The sequence below is a fragment of the Danio rerio genome, chromosome 22 (assembly GCF_049306965.1).
Source record: "Danio rerio strain Tuebingen ecotype United States chromosome 22, GRCz12tu, whole genome shotgun sequence".
Lineage (NCBI taxonomy): Eukaryota > Metazoa > Chordata > Actinopteri > Cypriniformes > Danionidae > Danio > Danio rerio.
In genome coordinates, this window is record NC_133197.1 from 19967855 (window position 1) to 19985628 (window position 17774).

The following is a 17774-nucleotide window of genomic DNA, read 5'->3' on the forward strand; positions in this document are numbered from 1 at the left end:
GTCTCAATTTCAGCTGCAACATTTGGATGGAAGGGTCAACAACATGAAAGCATCGATCTATCTTGCCTTGTATCAACGGTTCAGGTTGGTGGTGGTGGTATAATGGTGTGGGGGAAATTTTCTTGGTAAACTTTGGGCCCAAAAGTACCAATTGATCATCGTGCCAATGCCGAGTATTATTGCTGACCATGTCCATCGCTTTAGGACCACATTGTACCATCTCCTGATGGCTACTTCCAGCAGTATAACGTCCCATGTCATAAAGCGTGAATCATCTCAGACTGGTTTCTTGAACATGACAATGAGTTCACTGTACTCAAATGGCCCCCACAGGCACCAGATCTCAATCCAATAGGGCACCTCTGGGATGTGGTGGAATGGGAAATTCCCATCATGGATGTGCAGGTGACAAATCTGCTGCAATTGCGTTATGCTATCATGTCAATATGGACCAAAATCTCTGAGGAATATTTCTAGTACCTTGTTGAATCCATGCCACTAAAGATTACGGCAGTTCTGAGGGCAAAATGAAGTCCAACCCGGTACTAGTAAGGTGTACCTAATAAAGTGGCCGGTGAGTGTACATTTATTGTATTTTCTCAGAGATTTCTGATTGGAAATGGCTTGAAATACTTCCTACACTGTATTGTCAGTCCTGAGGGCTGAAGTCTATTCACTTTACAGCCTTTAAAAAGCTGAAGAAAAAGTTGAAGTTGACATTTATGTATTGATTCATTCATGTGTTACACAAGTTATTCATCTGAGCGTGCAGCATGAAGTGCCTTTACCTTGAAGACGGGACTATCCACATGAAAACCTGTATTTGTCAGGGATGATCATATTTGTTTTTCCTGAGATGGGTTGTTCACCTGTTCTTCACATCTGCACTGGCCTCATTCTGTCTCTCGTGACATCCAAATTGTGCTGAAAAGCATTTATTTGTTGATGTCAGCTCAGAGATGAAGACAGAGTGTTGTCCATTTCATAAAGACACAATTTAAAACATTCATCTGGGGAAAATACATCAACAATGCAAACCGATAAAGTAGGTCGAAAGACAGTTCAGCACGCTGTGATTTTATTGAAAAAGCACATTTGTTATCAAAAGCAATTTATGCACAGCAACTTGTTCTTAGTCCATAAAAAATTTACATCAGCCTTCAGATTAATACCAAAAAAGCAAAACTGTCTTTAAAGACAAGACAAACACAAGGCACTTCTTTAGGAAAAATGTGCTGAAGGATTCAAAATGTAAAATTCATGAATTGGAATGGCGTGATTCTGTGTTATTTATTCACCTCTGCTTCATTATAAGTGATAAAAAAACCACTACTACTATACTAGGTTATCACAACCTTAATATATACATTAAAGCCAAAAGTGATTCACAACCAGGATATTTTTTTCTTTCTAAAATATACAATGAAAACATAAAACAATGTGAAAAAAATATAAAGTTGGTCTATTTAAATCTGAATTACCATGCTAATTCATTTGTACAAATAGTCAGATTGGCTTGCATTCACCAATTTTTGAAAATCATACACTTTTAAATTCAACTTTTGACTCAAATTCAATGACTGTATATACACTTTTTACAAGGCAGACTTTAATACCTTATCCTGAGGGGTTAATTACGTCATCCAGTGGTCTGATATTTAACATGGCGAAGCTGTTAATTCTACACATGAATGGTTTAACCCAGGCTCATTCTGAAAGAGTATCTCTATATACAATTTTGGAGAGCGCCAAATACATCCCAGGAGCTAAGTTTTTTTTTTTTTTTTGCAGTTTTTGTTTTCGCGAATCCACCAGAGGCTGCTGTGTATGTTTTTTGAGAATCTCAAATTTCTCTCGTGAGTGCCATTCACGCCTTCTGTTCTCGCATAAATTCACCAGAGGCTGCTGTTGACTGACTGACTGACTGACTGACTGAATGACCCACTTTCCTCCTCCCCTAAATCCAATCAATAGTGTTTTCAAAACCAAAAGCAATCCAGAAAAACAAAATCCCTTGCCTGATTACCACATTTTACCACACTCTCACCCTCTTATTTACTTGTTTATTTTATTTTTTGGCTTCTTTTTTTGTCTTAACCGCTTTCTGGAGTCATCATGGTCAACTCCTCTCTCCATTTCAAGTCCGCAGATGTACATGACGAGCTACTGGACAAACTGGTAACAGTGGGAATAAAGTTCAGCTAGTAAGCGCGAAAAGGAACGGGGTCATACCGCCCCGTAGCCTTCGTTTTAAAGATGAAATACAGCCATACATATTTCTGGCTACATAATTCACAATCTCCAGAAATGTATATAGGGCTACATTTTGAGAATGAGCCTATATAGCAATGGTTTGTATGAGGAAAGCGCTTAAAATAACTGTGAGATTAAAATCAAGTTTTTACAATGGTATTGTTTATATTTTGCCTTAAGAATATCTATAAGCTAGCGTGCTACAAAACTAGCATTTAGACTAATTTAGCATTTAGAAGATACAATAAAAACTTTGCATTTTCACCTCTACCTACTAAATAGATCAGCGATTTTATTGACATCACCTCACATCAAATCTTCTGACCAATCAAATACTCTCTTGTATCTGACATGCCCCGCCCCCCTTCAAGACATTTGTCAATTGCCTTTCATTTGATGCAATTGAACTCAACCACTCTCACCGGAAGAGTTGTGATAGAAAACGAAACGCTATTGGTTGTTTTAAAAGCGGACGGGCTGCTCAGTGTTCCGAAAAATATATGATATGTTTTAGTTAAAATTAGGTCAAATATCGAATAAAAAATTCCCAATTCAAAGCACTTTACGAGACTTTTAAGTTACAATTTTGGGGGTTGCATTTTCTTTTCTGGACATAGAGCATATAGGGACGGACTGGCCATCTAGCAGACCGGGCTGTTTCCCGCTGGGCCGACGTACTTTTTTTGGCCAGGCTAATCATCTTCTTATGATCTGATCGGCCCATAAAACACTTAGCAGACAGTCATTTTTTCTGCCTAATTAATTGACGATGCTGTGATCTGTGAAAGTAAGATGTTTTTTTTCAGACATAATCTGCAGCCCATTGGTTCTTTTCTTTATTGACATTGGGCTGACCCAATCACAAACTTTTGGGCTCTGTAAGTCGGTGTGTATTTGCAAAATAGTCGAGAGTCACACCTTTTTCTCGCCCCACACACATGTATGGAAAGCAGAAGCTGCGAGCAGGCGTTTGCAAAGATCAATATATTTCTGTCTATTCGATCTAGTTAGCTATCTGGGTCCCACTTTATATCAAGTGGCCTTAACTAATATGTACTTACACAGGAATTATTAGTTTGTTACAATGTACTTATTGTGCAAATACATGTATTTACTGTGTACTTATGCTTAATTAAATACATGTATGTAATTACATCTGTAATTAACTTTTGTAATTACATTTGTAAATACACTGTTGTACATCCCCTTACACCTTAACCCACCCTTAAACCTACCCATGCCACCAAACCAGTCCATAACCCAACCTCTATCCCAACTCAAAAGCACCACAAGTGTTTTCAATTACATTATAAGCACAGTAAATACATTGTATTTATGTTTTGATGTAAGTACATAGTAGTTAAGGACACTTAATATAAAGTGGGACGCTATCTGTCTATATAAATACTTTAAAATACTTTTTTTTTTACTTTTCATCTTCACCAAGGTCCGCAGCAACTTCCTCCTATGCTGTTTCCTTAACTTGCAAGTCTTTATTTTACAAACTTTTTAGATCATAAAAAACTGTATGCGTTTTAAGCTTTATGTGGAGTGTCATTCATGTATTTTAAGATACACTCGGTCAGAAGACAATCTCATGAGATATCATGTCATTTTGTTTTTGATCGTCAGCATGATGTAGGCCTATATTGTTACAATAATATTTATACAATGGTTTTAATGACATTTATACATGACCAAAATAGGGTGCAACTTAAACAAAACTAATACTTTTTTTTTTACATTTAGTTTTGTAGTTCGGGCCCAAACTAATTTTTGTTGCCTTTTTTAATTGTTTAGGTTCATTTGATTGACTATATACAATGTTTAAGCTATGTTTGATGTTTCATTGTTGAGTTAAACATTCTTTAAGGGTCTCTGGTGCATTGCTTTTATTATTTATCTTTACTTTATTAATCAACGATAACGGTGTGCGTCAGCAGGCAGTTTTTGTTATGTTCATTATTTAATATAAGCTCCCTCAATACACACAGGCACACACAAGATTTAGTTCCAGTGTGGATTAAAATTTTATATAATCATAATTTTTTTTTTTTTTTTAACTCATTATTTCCTATATATGGCTTTTGTGCTTTTATATAATGGGAGTTGGTAAAGATATTCCAGGGCATGCAGATGGGTAGCATTTTGATTAAATGAAGTGGGCCGCTTTGTCCCAAAATGCCAGGGTCGATTTTTTTTTTTTTTTTTTGTCCGTCCAACCCTATCCATATGTTTTAATGAATTATATTATAAATACATATGTTAAAATATGTTAATCATATGCCTATGACTATGTATATATATACACACATATTACATATATTTGTATTATATATCAAATGTGGTCTGTAGCCTATATCATTTTCCTAAAGCATAAAGCAAGCATTTTCTCATTTATGAGAGGAAAACTTTTATATTGTATAACGTTTATATAATGTTCATATTCTTAGTTAATCTGCCTATCTGCACACAGAATATATTTAATAAAGTTTGGTCTTTATAAATCACATTGTTAAAGCACATTAAGCATTTTTTTCCCGTTAAATGTATAAATATGATTGAAAATATGGCAAAAAAAGGAATAGACTCTATATAAATCCATGGTAATTTTTTTTTTCTTTGGCGGGGGGGTCAAGTTTAAAAATGAGATGATAAACAAATAAATTTTACTTATTTTCAATCCTAAGTCTGATAATAAAAAGCAAATATTTACTTTAGGCCTATCTCCTGAAGATTTTGCAGAAAGAAGAAAAAGAAAAGCTTCCAGCAATCTTTGAGCTGGCTCCCGTCTTCAGAAGGCGTTTTGACAAATCCCCGGTTAAATCCCCTTCTGCCCATCACATATCATCAGCATGAGGACTCCGCCTGGAGCCGCGCCGTGGATTCAAGGTCACCGTCGCTACGTGTCCGGTTATGGGGTCTCCGTGATGGTGCTCGTCATGCTGGTCGAAACTATGATTGTGAGACTCGGGGTCGTACTCCGTGAATTGAGGTCTCCTGTGAAGTCTTCCCAGAAGCGACGCAATCTCCTCCATAGTTTTATCCTCGGGAAAGCGCGGGAGAATTTTGGCGTTTTCTGTCATGGAGTACGGATGGTCGAGGTTGCGCAGGACGCGGGAAGACTGGAGGTTGTGCAGTGACCGTGACTGAACTGCAAAAGGTTAAACAAAAAGCAAAGACACTTTAGAATACTTGTGACGATGTGGTGGAACTATATAACTATAATTGATAGTAAAAAAAAGACTAAATGTGTTTAGGTGGCGCGAAAGCCGCTGGTTCGAGCCTTGGCCGTGTCAGTTGGCATTTCTGTGTGGAATTTGCATCTCCATATTTTTGCGTGGGTTTCCTCCAGATGCTCCGATTTTCCCATAAGTCCAAAGACATACACTATATGTGAATTGCGGAAGCTAAATTATTGATAATGTATGCGTGTTAATGAGAGTGTATGGGTGTTTCTCAGTGATGGGTTGCAGCTAAATGGACATCCGCTGCCTAAAACATATGGTGGATAAGGTAAAGCCCTGATTAAAGACTAAGTCGAAAAGAAAATGAATGAAATTGTGTTTAGTTTAGGATGTGCTAAGCTGCTGAAGAAAAAAAAACAATAGGCCTGTAGCTAAATCATCACACAAGTTCTACTGCTTTTGTAATGTTTTAATAGTCATTATATAAATTCCATTGGCTTTATTTGTATTGGTTCTGTGGGTCTAAACTGTTTTTTTTTTTTTTACTTATTATTATTATTATTATTTTGTTGGTAGCATGTTAAAAATCAGTTAATCCTAATGGAATATGTCCCAAAACACAAACAATAAACCATCAAAATGTACTGGTTTTAATGGTATTCGTATAGGGAACATTAGTAACTTTTATAGCCTAATTATTGTATTGTTTGTTGGAGTTTTTAGCGGGGTTGTTACTAACATTTCACATGCCAGTGGAATAACAATAAGTTAATTTTAATTACACATAACTAACCATAAACCTTAGCCTCATCTTAACCCTAACCATAGTAAGTACATGTAGTTAATTAACATTGGTCAGTATTTGAATCTAGAAGGTTCCGTCTTGTTTTTGGGTCCCCTTAAAACATTTCTGTTGTGTTACGTGCATATTTGCAAGTGTTGTGACCAATTTGGTGCACATTTCCTTCAGTTGTTTGTGTTGTGACCAATTTGCAACATGTGTGCTGTCAAACTGATGAAGATCGCTTCTGTATTTGCTGGTGTTTTTTGTAATTGCAAATGCTTTCTTAAATTGCAGCGCGTTAAGCTCTCAGCCACTGTATAAATCTGTACCCAACCTTCCACACAGAAATATGGTTGCAATAATGTCAGTTCTTTGCATTTCTTGACAGTTTCAATGTTGATACAACATTTAATGATGAACAGTTGAATTAGTTGGCACTGGTTATAAAAATTGTTTATAACTAGTTCACCATTTATATACACTACCTGACAGAAGTCTTGTCAGGTATCCAAGTTTTAGAAACAACAAATAATAACTTGACTTCTAGTTGATCATTTGGTATCAGAATTGGTTTATATGAAAGGCAAAGGCCTCTAGATTACGCTTATTTTACCACAAAAAAATATATAATCATGTCTTGATTTTTAATTATTTATATAGGACAGTAAGGTCTGACTTTGACAAAAGTCAAAAGACAAAAGTCTTGTCAGTTAACAGAAATAATGTACAGTATAGAATATAAAGTCATGGAGCAGTGGAGGAAGAATTAATACTGTGTATGACTCCCATGAGCTTGGAGGACTGCATCCATACATCTCTGCAATGACTCAAATAACTAACTAATAAAGTAATCTAGAATGGCAAAGAATCATTCTTGCAGGACTCCCAGAGTTCATCAAGATTCTTTAGATTCATCTTCAATGCCTGAAGTATGAGCGCTATCCTGCTGAAGAATTTGCCCTCTCCTGTGTTTTTTAATGTAATGGGCAGCACAAATTTCTTGATACTTCTTGATCAAGATTTCTCGATTCGCACACCCCATACTGAATATAACCCCAAACCATGATTTTTCCTTCATCAAACTTGACTGATATCTGTGAGAATCTTGGGTCCACGCAAGTTCTAATAGGTATTCTGCTGTGTTTGTGATGATTGAGATGCAGTTTAACAGATGACTCATCGAAATAATCTACCTTCTGCCACTTTTCTAAATGATCAAATTGAAGTCAAGTTATTATTTATTGCTTTTACAGCTTGAATTGACAACATGACTTTTGTTAGGTTGTGTATATTGTTATACCTTAAAAGATGGAAAAAGACAAACTTTGCTTCTTGCATAAGTAATTATCATTTTAAATAATCTTACAAAACAATGAAATATAAATGGTACTTGAAAAAGAGAGGGAAGGCTGAAGGTTGTGCAGTGACCGTGACTGAACTGCAAAAGGTTAAGAAAAGGTAAGAAAAAATGCTTCCGACTTCTTGTGAAAAGTGTGTCTGTGGTTTCAGTCTTTGAAGGAAACCCCAGTTGATTTGATATTTTATTATGGAGTTACTTTCAACACTTTTAGCCCAATGGACTTTAAGAAAGTCATATTTCACCCTAGATTTTTTGAAAGTAAATGTCACTGTGTCTTTTATATTGTTTTGTATTAAAAAGGGACAGTTCACTCAAAAGAAAAATATATTTATTATTTACTCAAACTCCAAATCGTTATGGGTTTTTTTTTTCTTTGAACACAAAATAAGATATTTTGATATACATTATGTATACTGTAGGTCAGAGTAAGCATTACTTACAACTAGGTATTACATTATTCTATGAATCTGTTAAGCCAAACAATTATTTCCATATTTCACTTCCGTATTGTGTGACATTTTATTTTCACCAAAGTTGTTTGGAACATAAACATAGAGGCATTACTTTCATTTAATATGCTTTCAATGCATATAAAATCACTTCTGCAAATTTAATTGAATGCCGAGACTAAAATGGGACGTATTCTCTTTGACCTATTAATATAGTTTTTTTTCTGTATAAAACATCATGTTTAATATTTCATCACAAGTTATTCAATTACACAACGGTCTTCTTGGTAACTGGGTACACTCATTTTTGAAAAACGATATTGTACTTATGTGTTTGGTGGGGTGTAAATGATACAGTAAGAGGGGCTTGTAAGAGTATTGTGGCTGAGGCTGTAAAACTGACGCCAAGAGAGACGGACCACTACTCCAAATGTGGATGCAAATGGTCAGACTTTGAGTGAACAATGTGGGTTAGCAAAATAAACATTGCAATTTTTGACTTCACACGAAAGTAATGAAAATGATGCATAAATGTGATTTGAAATGTGCACTGTAATAAGCAATTGGTTACTTTACTTAAACTGCGTAACCCTGTTGCCCTAAAAGCTAAAAGTTGACTTCAATTAAAATAGTTACTTGGAAATGTGATGTTGACTTAATTTTTATAATTATGCACATGGTTTATTCCATTAATCATTTTAAGTCAATAACTTTACACGCTTTTTTAAGTAAAAGCAACTTATCGCTTTAAAAGCAACAGGATTATCCACGTTTTTAAGTTGAGGCAACTAATCGTTTTAAAAGCAACAGGATTATCCACGTTTTTAAGTTGAGGCAACTAATTGCTTTAAAAGCAACAGGTTTATCCACTTTTTTAAGTTAAGGCAACTAAGCACTTTAAAAGCAACAGGTTAATCCACTTTTTTAAGTTGAGGCAACTAAACACTTTAAATGCAACAGGTTTATCCACTTTTTTAAGTTGAGGCAACTAAACACTTTAAATACAACAGGTTTATCCACTTTTTTAAGTTGAGGCAACTAAGCACTTTAAAAGCAACAGCTTAACTCACTTTTTTAAGTTGAGGCAACTAATCGCTTTAAAAGCATCAGATTTACCCACTTTTTTAAGTTGAGGCAACTAAGCACTTTAAAAGCAACAGCTTAACTCACTTTTTTAAGTTGAGGCAACTAATCGCTTTAAAAGCATCAGATTTACCCACTTTCTTTAGGTTGAGGCAACTAAGCACTTTAAAAGCAACAGCTTAACTCACTTTTTTAAGTTGAGGCAACTAATCGCTTTAAAAGCATCAGATTTACCCATTTTTTTAAGTTGAGGCAACTAAGCACTTTAAAAGCAACAAGTTTATCCATTTTTTTAAGTTGAGGCAACTAAGCACTTTAAAAGCAACAGGTTTATCTACTTTTTTAAGTTGAGGCAACTAAGCACTTTAAAAGCAACAGCTTAACTCACGTTTTTAAGTTGAGGCAACTACTCGCTTTAAAAGCAACAGATTTACTCACTTTTTAAAGTTGAGGCAAATAATCGCTTTAAAAGCAACAGGTTAATCCACTTTTTTAAGTAAAGGGAACTAATCCCTTTTTGCAGTGTAACAAACATTTTCAAAACTGTTGAAATCTGACTTTCACTGACTAAAATGTTGCTTTTAATAAAATCTTTAGTACCCAGCGGGCACCTTGAAGTTAAAATGACATTGACATACAGCATGACGTCAAAAAACGAATCGATTTGATGTCAAAACCTTCAGTTGACGTCAACAATCCCTTTTGACCGCAATTATTATAATAAAAGTCTTATTCATCTGAAACCTTCGATTCCAAATTTACCCTGGATTCTGTATCCCTACAGTGCATGTTAACCACCTTGATATCAAAATGACATCTAACATTGGCATCAAAAAACATGTTGTGTGACATCAAGAGAGTCAATTATCATCAAACTGATTTGCACTTTTTACGTATTTTTGATGTCATTTTGACATCAAGGAGCCCGCTTGATACATAAAAGCCCCAGAAGTTTTGAACACCACATTCATCAAACTTATGAATAGCAAATTCTATTTAATTTAAATCCGTGGGTGAAATAAACAGTCAAATCACGTTGCGACATATTTTACCCTGTTCTTTTTTTCCCAAAAATGTTGCTACTCACTTCAAAAGAGCTGCGTCGGGACGCTAATCGAAGAAGACATTTACCAAGTGTGCCAAACTTTAACCATGACCTGCGCTTAGCCTGCAGAATAAAAATTGATTCCCTTCAGAAACACTGACAGTGATTTGATGAGGACAAATTACAGCTTTTCTTCCACGCCGTTGATTCAACGTGTGGGAACATGACTAAGCTGTTTGCCATTCTTTTACATCTCAGTCCGTCCAATAACTGTCATAAGGTTTCAGCCAGAGTCTAATAACTTGTCAACCAAATGATACATTACACAGATTCAAGAAGCCCTTGTTCTTCAAGCATGACATTTTCCTCTCGAGTTAGTGGTGAAAGGATATAAGGAAGTTCTAATGGCTTTTTCCCCATGAGGACTGGATCGAAGAGACGTTTCAGGCAGAAAACTCACCTCTCATTGGGCTGAAGTCTCCATGTTGGCTGACCTTGGTGTCTGTGAAGGGCTTCAGATTGGGCAGCAGAATCAAGGTGAAGGACAGAAGCAGCACCTGAGGGACAGCATCAGATGGAGAACTTGAGTTTAGCGGCACAGACGACCATTAGCAAAGCACGAGTTTGCTGTAACATCAGTTCTGGAAGTGTGTTCTCTCAAGTAGCTGGAGATTGGAGCTCTTTGCTATGCAATTATTGTGTTTCCTTGCTTCCTTCATGTTGAGGGACACTGATGATTGCTTTGAGAGCATTTGTCAGTCAGCGTTTTAAAGTGCACCACAGTGTGAGACTTTAGTTCTTCAGGTGCCTCCTTTCCTTCTGCTTAATCCCATTATTCATCAGGGGTCGCCACAGCGGAATCAACTGCCAACTTATCCAGCATATGTTTTATACAGCGAATGCCCTTCTAGCTGCAACCCACTAATGGGAAACACCCATATACTCACATTCTCACACACACACACACACACACACACACACACACAGACACACACCTTACGGCTAGTTAAGTATATTCAATTTACCTGTACAGCATGTCTTTGGACTCAAACAGAATTGGCATTTTCAACTAATGCTCATTTAATGGTTCAGTGCTTCAGTGTTTTGGGATACTTTAGAAATATTTGTATTTTGATTGGTGCTCAAAAAATATGTAATATTTTTATTGTTAATGTTTAAAACAATTGTTCTGCTTAATATTTTGTCTTATTCAGGGTTCTTCAAAGAATAAATGTATCAAATTAAATATTATTTGAAGTAGAATATAATACGCATTTCTATATTGTTATTTTTGGTCCATTTAATGCTTTGATAAATAAAAAAACATGTTAACATAATCTAAGATTTTACAGATTGCGACTTAAAGATTAAAGACTTGTTTAGTAAATGTATGACCTATTTTTATAATTGAAGTGCATCTTTCTAGGCAAATCCAAAAATGTCTTAAATTATTGTTGGTTCAATGTTAATATAAAATCTAGTTTAATTAAAAGTCATTCATAATTCTATTTATAATTTTACAAACCAACTTACTATTTTTCCCCACACAAAATATTAATACAAATATCCAAAATCAAACAAAAAGTGGTGGCTTAAGGGGTGGCTTAAATAATGTGGCGGTGCTCTTTGGGTAAGGGATTTATCAGAATAAACAGCAAAAGTCAGTCCAAGGGACTCAAAAAATATGGAAGACATATATTAAAACCGTTATTGACATGGCTGTTCTTTAAATCTGCACTTACTCATTTTGCCAAACACTTACCTCCAACAGCACTGTAAAAAAAGCTGGGGTAAAATAATGTAAAATAACAGATTTCTTTTTACAGTGGACAGAGATCAGGTACGTGGAGTTTCTTTTGAAAACTATGGTCTCGTGACTCATTAGAATATCTAAACAATAGTACAATAATATATTGAACTCAAGGTCAATTAAACAATCAGATGAATGCTGAATTAATAATGATTGTTGGGTTGACCTTGTGTTCAATATATTATTGTAGTATTGTGTAGATCTTCTAATGGGTTATGAGACCATAGTGTTCAAAAGAAACTACAGATGCATCTAATTGATGTTACCCTGATAAAGGCAACTTTTTGTCTAAACATGTAGGCGCAGATTTAGGGAATAGCCATGTCAATAAAGGCTTTTTTCCACATTTTTCGAGTGCCTTGGACTAACTTTTGTTGTTTATTCTGATAAATGCAAATATGTCTTTATTAATATAATGAAAACATCAGAAAACATTATGAATTAATAAATAAAATGTACCATTAAATCATTCAATCAAATTATTTAGTGTTTTAAAAATATTTAATTGCCATTTTTATTTTATGTTGTCTTTTGTATAGTATAGATGCTGAGAGAAAAAAAAAAACATGAGTACAAATATTTGTTATGCATGTGTGTAGGGTGTGTTTCCAAATGCCCAAATCATGATTACTGTATGACTGTATCTTTCATGTGCTAATTTTTGCTGCTTTTAACTCTCACCAGAACACAGGTTCCAGCCTGGACCGGTTTGTTGGATCCGTTCATGACCAGCGCCTGCAGCCGACGCAGTTGTTCCATCAGGGATCTGAAATGGAAAGAGAGAGGGGGGTAATAAGTTGATTTTCAGGGGCACATATGGAGTGTGAAGATCCCAAGTAAATGATTCCCTCACATGTTACACTTCTCCAGCTGGAAGACTTTCCTCTGCAGCTCATGGTTGTGCGCGCTGCATGCCGCCATCCTACAAAAAACAACAACAACAAAAAAAAAACAGATTTCCTGTAAGAACCGAGTAAGTAATCAAATCCACTCTCAAACACAGCAGTAAACTTCAACCTGGTATCTTGCCAGGGGGGTTTGTGTTCAGTAGCTGCAAATTTCATTAGCTCGGATTATGATTTTTGCTACGTGATTCGACACACGTATAGCTTCCGCTTTTGCTTCATTTGTTCAAGAACAACAGTCGATACCTGCTCTCCAGGCCATCGATGTATTCTTTCTTCTTCTTCCTGCTCTCCTGGGCAGACTGCTTGTTGCGGATCTTTCGGCGGATTTTCTTCAGAATCCTCTCCTCATACTTGATCACGGGAGGGAAGCAGAAACATTGAGCTACAAAGACAAATGAGTGCACTCTACTATTACGGAGCAATTGCCAGCTGAAGGCATACCTTGGTGAGCGGGAACTGATTTGGCAGTGTCATCCCTTCCTTGGCAAGCAGTCGTTTCTCATCCTCTGTGAGAATCAGCTCCTGGTAGGACTGCTGAGACACCTTCGCGGCCTGGAATGGCAAAAAGCAACAAATTCAGTGAGCATGTCTGTGTGCCTGGACGGTCAGGAACCTATCGACTTCACCTTTTATCTGCAGTAAAGTTCACCTTTTCCCTATTCTGCCTTGTGTATTTTAACTAGCTTCACGCCTGAGTGCAAACTCACAGTCTCTGGTGTGCCAGATAGCAGCAGGTCCTTGACAGTTAGGGGGAATCCAGTGGCCGGTTGTGCCTGTGGCGTTTCAGATGCACACTGCGTCCCTCCGGCCTGATCTGGGAGGAAACCAGTCTCCCAGCCATCTGCAGACACAGATAATACTATTTATCATCCATTGTTTGAGTGTGAAGATATTCACAATGCGCTGGAATTGGGCATTTTTTTTAAGTATACCAAAATAATGCATAATCAACAAGTGGGAGACTGATCATCTGTGTTTACTCTGTAAATCAATCTTGAGTCACCAGGATGGTTGGCTTTACAGATTCTTTGTACTCACTGAAATCAAAAGGGAAGTTGATGTTGAGACTGTGTTGAGTCTGGGATACGACAATGTGAGGCTCCATTGGTGGGCTTGCATTCGGTGGAGGACTGTCGATGTGATCTGAATGAGGGTCTTCGCTGATCCCGCTGTCGCTAGGAGAGGGCGACCAAACAGGAGATCCAGAAACAGAGTCACTGCCACCTATAAGTGCGTTGAAGAAGTCCTCGTTGCCCTGCGGGGGCATCATCATCTGGCAGTCAAAAATAGAGGACTGTGAATTATGCCTTATTATATTCTTCAAACCATTTACAATTTCGGAAAATTACTTTTGTAAGTCAATTGGGTCCTATGTTTGGACTTCCATTGTATGTGCAAAATGAACAAAGATTACATAGGGCCCTATCATACACCCGGCGTGATGCGGCGCATGGCGCAACACAATTGTTGTTTGCTAGTTTCAGCTTGGCGCAAGAGTCATTTTGATGTTTTGCAGCAAGCTGTTTAAATAGCAAATGCATTTGCGCTCATGTGCGCCCATAGGCATTCTGGTCTAAAAAAAAGAGGTGTGTTAAGGCACATTGCTGGTGCGTTGCTATTTTAGGAACTAAATTAGACTGTTCAATAGACCAGCTGAGAGGAGGTCTAAAGTCCAGTGCAGAGCACGTTAGTTGTGCGCCTCGTTTAAACAGTGCTTAATACACACAAGATGTACAGCAGTAAGCAAATATCTTTACAAATGAAAAAAAAATGTTTTTATATATTTCTAGCCTACATAAATGTAAAAACCACCGCCTCCATGCCTTTTTCATCTCGGGGGTGCTTTTTGTATTTATTAATGACAATTTGCTTTTGTTTAATGTTATTATTATAAGCAGTATTATTTATTACATGCATATTTATATTTGTTTCATTAAAAAGCAAGCTTAGATTTGCCCACCTGTCAGGTTTTAAACCATATGGGGCATAGCATGTGTATTTGGAAGAAAAAAAAATGTTTGACCACACTTTGGTATTAGTGCTCATTTATTAATTTGGTGGAAATTAGAACTGAATTTAGAAATCGTTTTGAAACAAATCTTTGCGCTTAACAAACTAAATTAATTATGTGGGTTAATGGGTGTCTGTGCTTACAACATGAGTAAAAGAATAAGGAGGCTCATTCTCTCATTCTTGTGCTGTAGATACTCTGTTTAACTGTTTTCTCGCTGGTGAAGAGTTCAGTTTTTCCACTTACAAAGTCCGCCATGTAAATAGCAAATGTGCTATGATGCGACGCAACTGACTCTTAAAGGGAATGGGAGATGAAACTCTGAATGGTTTATTTTCAAAACACACCTATAACTAATTAAGAGAATAAGCTCAACCCTGTTAGACCATGCGCCACGACCCAAAGCAGATTTTTCCATCTTTAAAATAGCAAAAGTGGATTCTGACATGCCCTTAATGCTTTTGTGCCCTGCGCTTTGAACTTTGCGCCTATATCGTCAAAATAGAGCCCAAGCTGTGCATATAGCTTATTTTGGTAGTTTTTTTTATTAAAAAAAGGCATATGTTTTGCTTGTCTTGAAAATGTTTCTTGATTTAATAATTTTTAGATTTGTTTTTTTTTTTAGATATTAAAAAACTGTAATTTCTTAAGTAAGAAAAGCACTTTTTGGTGTGTGAACCCAGCAGACACACAACATCATAAGATATCTAAGGACAATGGTATTTTAACGTTCAATAACGAAATCAAATGTTTTTTTTAATTTTTTGTTGTGTTGGAAAGTCACCAAAATCCAACGTCGAGCATCAACATCTTAAAGTAACGTCATATTGACGTCAAATGCTGACATTTATTCGCCAGGTATGGCAACTAAAAGCCAACATCTGATAGAAGTCATATTGGTTATAGCCACACAACATCAAGCTGTAACATAGTTGATGTTTTGTTGTTTTAGGTTGCGTTGGAAAGTGACCGAAACGCAACGTCTGTCTGACGTTGGACATTGACGTCGGCCAGAAGTTGGGTTCTGACGTCAACCCGATTTTCATTTCCAAATCAAGTGCAACGTCCTACGACGTTGTGGTGCTACACCAATCTGACATCATGTTGACGTCCTGTGCCTGCTGGGAAGGTGAGTAATTGATGACAGTTTTTCATGTTTGCATGTGTTATCCTTTTTAGGCATGTCTGATGTGCACCAAACAACACTGAAAAATGAGTAGCATTATTTAACTGAAAATACACACATGCAAAAAGTGTTTAACCAGCCCAATCTCACAAGGAAACGTAACTATTTTACGTATTGTCAGAAAAGTGTCTATTTAGTATTTATTCATAAAAATTAATTAGTATCAAAATGTAAATGTTTTTTTTAACGGAGTCGTGCCCTCAAACATCACCCCTCATTGGGGGATCGGCAAATTGTTCTAAAATGTACAAATGAGTTGTTCAAGTTAATATGAATTAGCCACTATATAAAAGGTTACGAATTGTCATCAGATTGCATTAGTTTATCCTTACGGTTTTAGATGTCTGGTAAGTTCTTTCTCGAAATGTACAAGAGCCTTTTTTTTTTTTTTTTTGCTGCTGTTTGTTATGTAATTTCAGGTTTCAATCTTAATGATGACTGTATGAATACTAAGCAAAACATTACTAGCAGTACTAGCAGCCAATTATCACAAGAAAACATAGTTTTTTGCGTTTTGACAGTTTAGTGGCTTTAGAGTTCAGTCGTATGAAAATGTAAGATTTTAAATAGGAGGTGTGGCACCCAACACCACCCTTAAACCCAAACGACATTGGGTGATGAGCAAATCGAACTAAATTGTATGAATTTGATTGTTCGAATACATACGAATTAGCAACTAAATTAAAAGTTACGAATTGCTGTGAGATTGCGTTGGTATTAGTTGTATTACTCTCTTACATACTCTAACCAAGTGTGAATGCACCCTTATTTGTCACCTGATAAAATAATTTAAGTCAGACTTAGTTAACATTGACTTACATGAGGATCTTGAACTGGCCAAAGCTGATTGTTCTGTTGTCCCATATTCTCATAGCGTAAGATGCCATCATTCTTGTCAAAAAGCAAATCAAGTAGTTCTATCCCATCACCGCCCTATGAAACAGTCAATATATTTGCTTTTATTTCACACGCTGTCAGAGGGAATCAATGGAAAATACAAGACAGAAAATGGATGGAAGCTGAGAAAATTGTTGAAAGCGAGCAAACATTGAAACAAGAAGGAAAGATAACTTTAGCATTTTTCTGAACTTTGCTCTGTATGAGATATTACCCAGGCAGGGTAGATAACATACGCTACATCTAATACACATTTTTTTAGTCTGAAATGAATGTGAAATTCCCAACATTAGCACCTACCTGGTCTGAATAGTTCTCCATTGCTGTGATACACTCCAAATAATCCTTGAAAAAATGCCAAAAATTGGGCAAAACCCAAATATCTGTCTTGACTCTGTCTGTGTCCCTCTGCTCACCCAGGACAAAGTACAAACTCCAACGCAACAGTCAGGTCATCATTCTCTGGCCTACTTTTGATTGGCTGTTCTTTGTTAGGATGTAAGATAAAAACCAAAATAAAAATGGGAGAAATCACCCCCAAGAAATGGTCTATTTTGCATTTTAACCAAACATTAACACTTATGTGGTGGTAGTTTGTACTGACTAGATATCTTTAGCATTCAGATTGTCCACTTTAGTAGTGGGACTCAAGTCAGATGAGGTAAAGCGTATTAAAAGAGCAACCTGAAAATCTAACAATGATGGCGGAAACTTTTTTGCACAAACACAGCTGGAAGAAGGTATAATATTTGCAGATTTTATTCTGACAGTCCTCAGGAAAATCGATCCTTAAAGTCAGT

The 17774-nt window shown here is 36.3% G+C and overlaps 1 protein-coding gene across 3 annotated transcripts; it reads right to left on the bottom strand.

Annotated features, from left to right (window-relative positions):
* Positions 1–1056: 1056 nt before the first annotated feature.
* creb3l3a (cAMP responsive element binding protein 3-like 3a) lies at positions 1057–17404 on the bottom strand. 3 transcript variants are annotated; one of them, NM_001020673.2, is given in 10 exon segments: positions 1057–5407; positions 10623–10719; positions 12654–12738; positions 12826–12894; positions 13124–13230; positions 13322–13432; positions 13588–13721; positions 13919–14153; positions 16897–17010; positions 17275–17329. In NM_001020673.2, coding segments are annotated over 10 exon segments (1287 nt in total). In that variant the 5' UTR covers positions 17296–17329; the 3' UTR covers positions 1057–5093.
* Between the last annotated feature and the right edge of the window lie 370 nt (positions 17405–17774).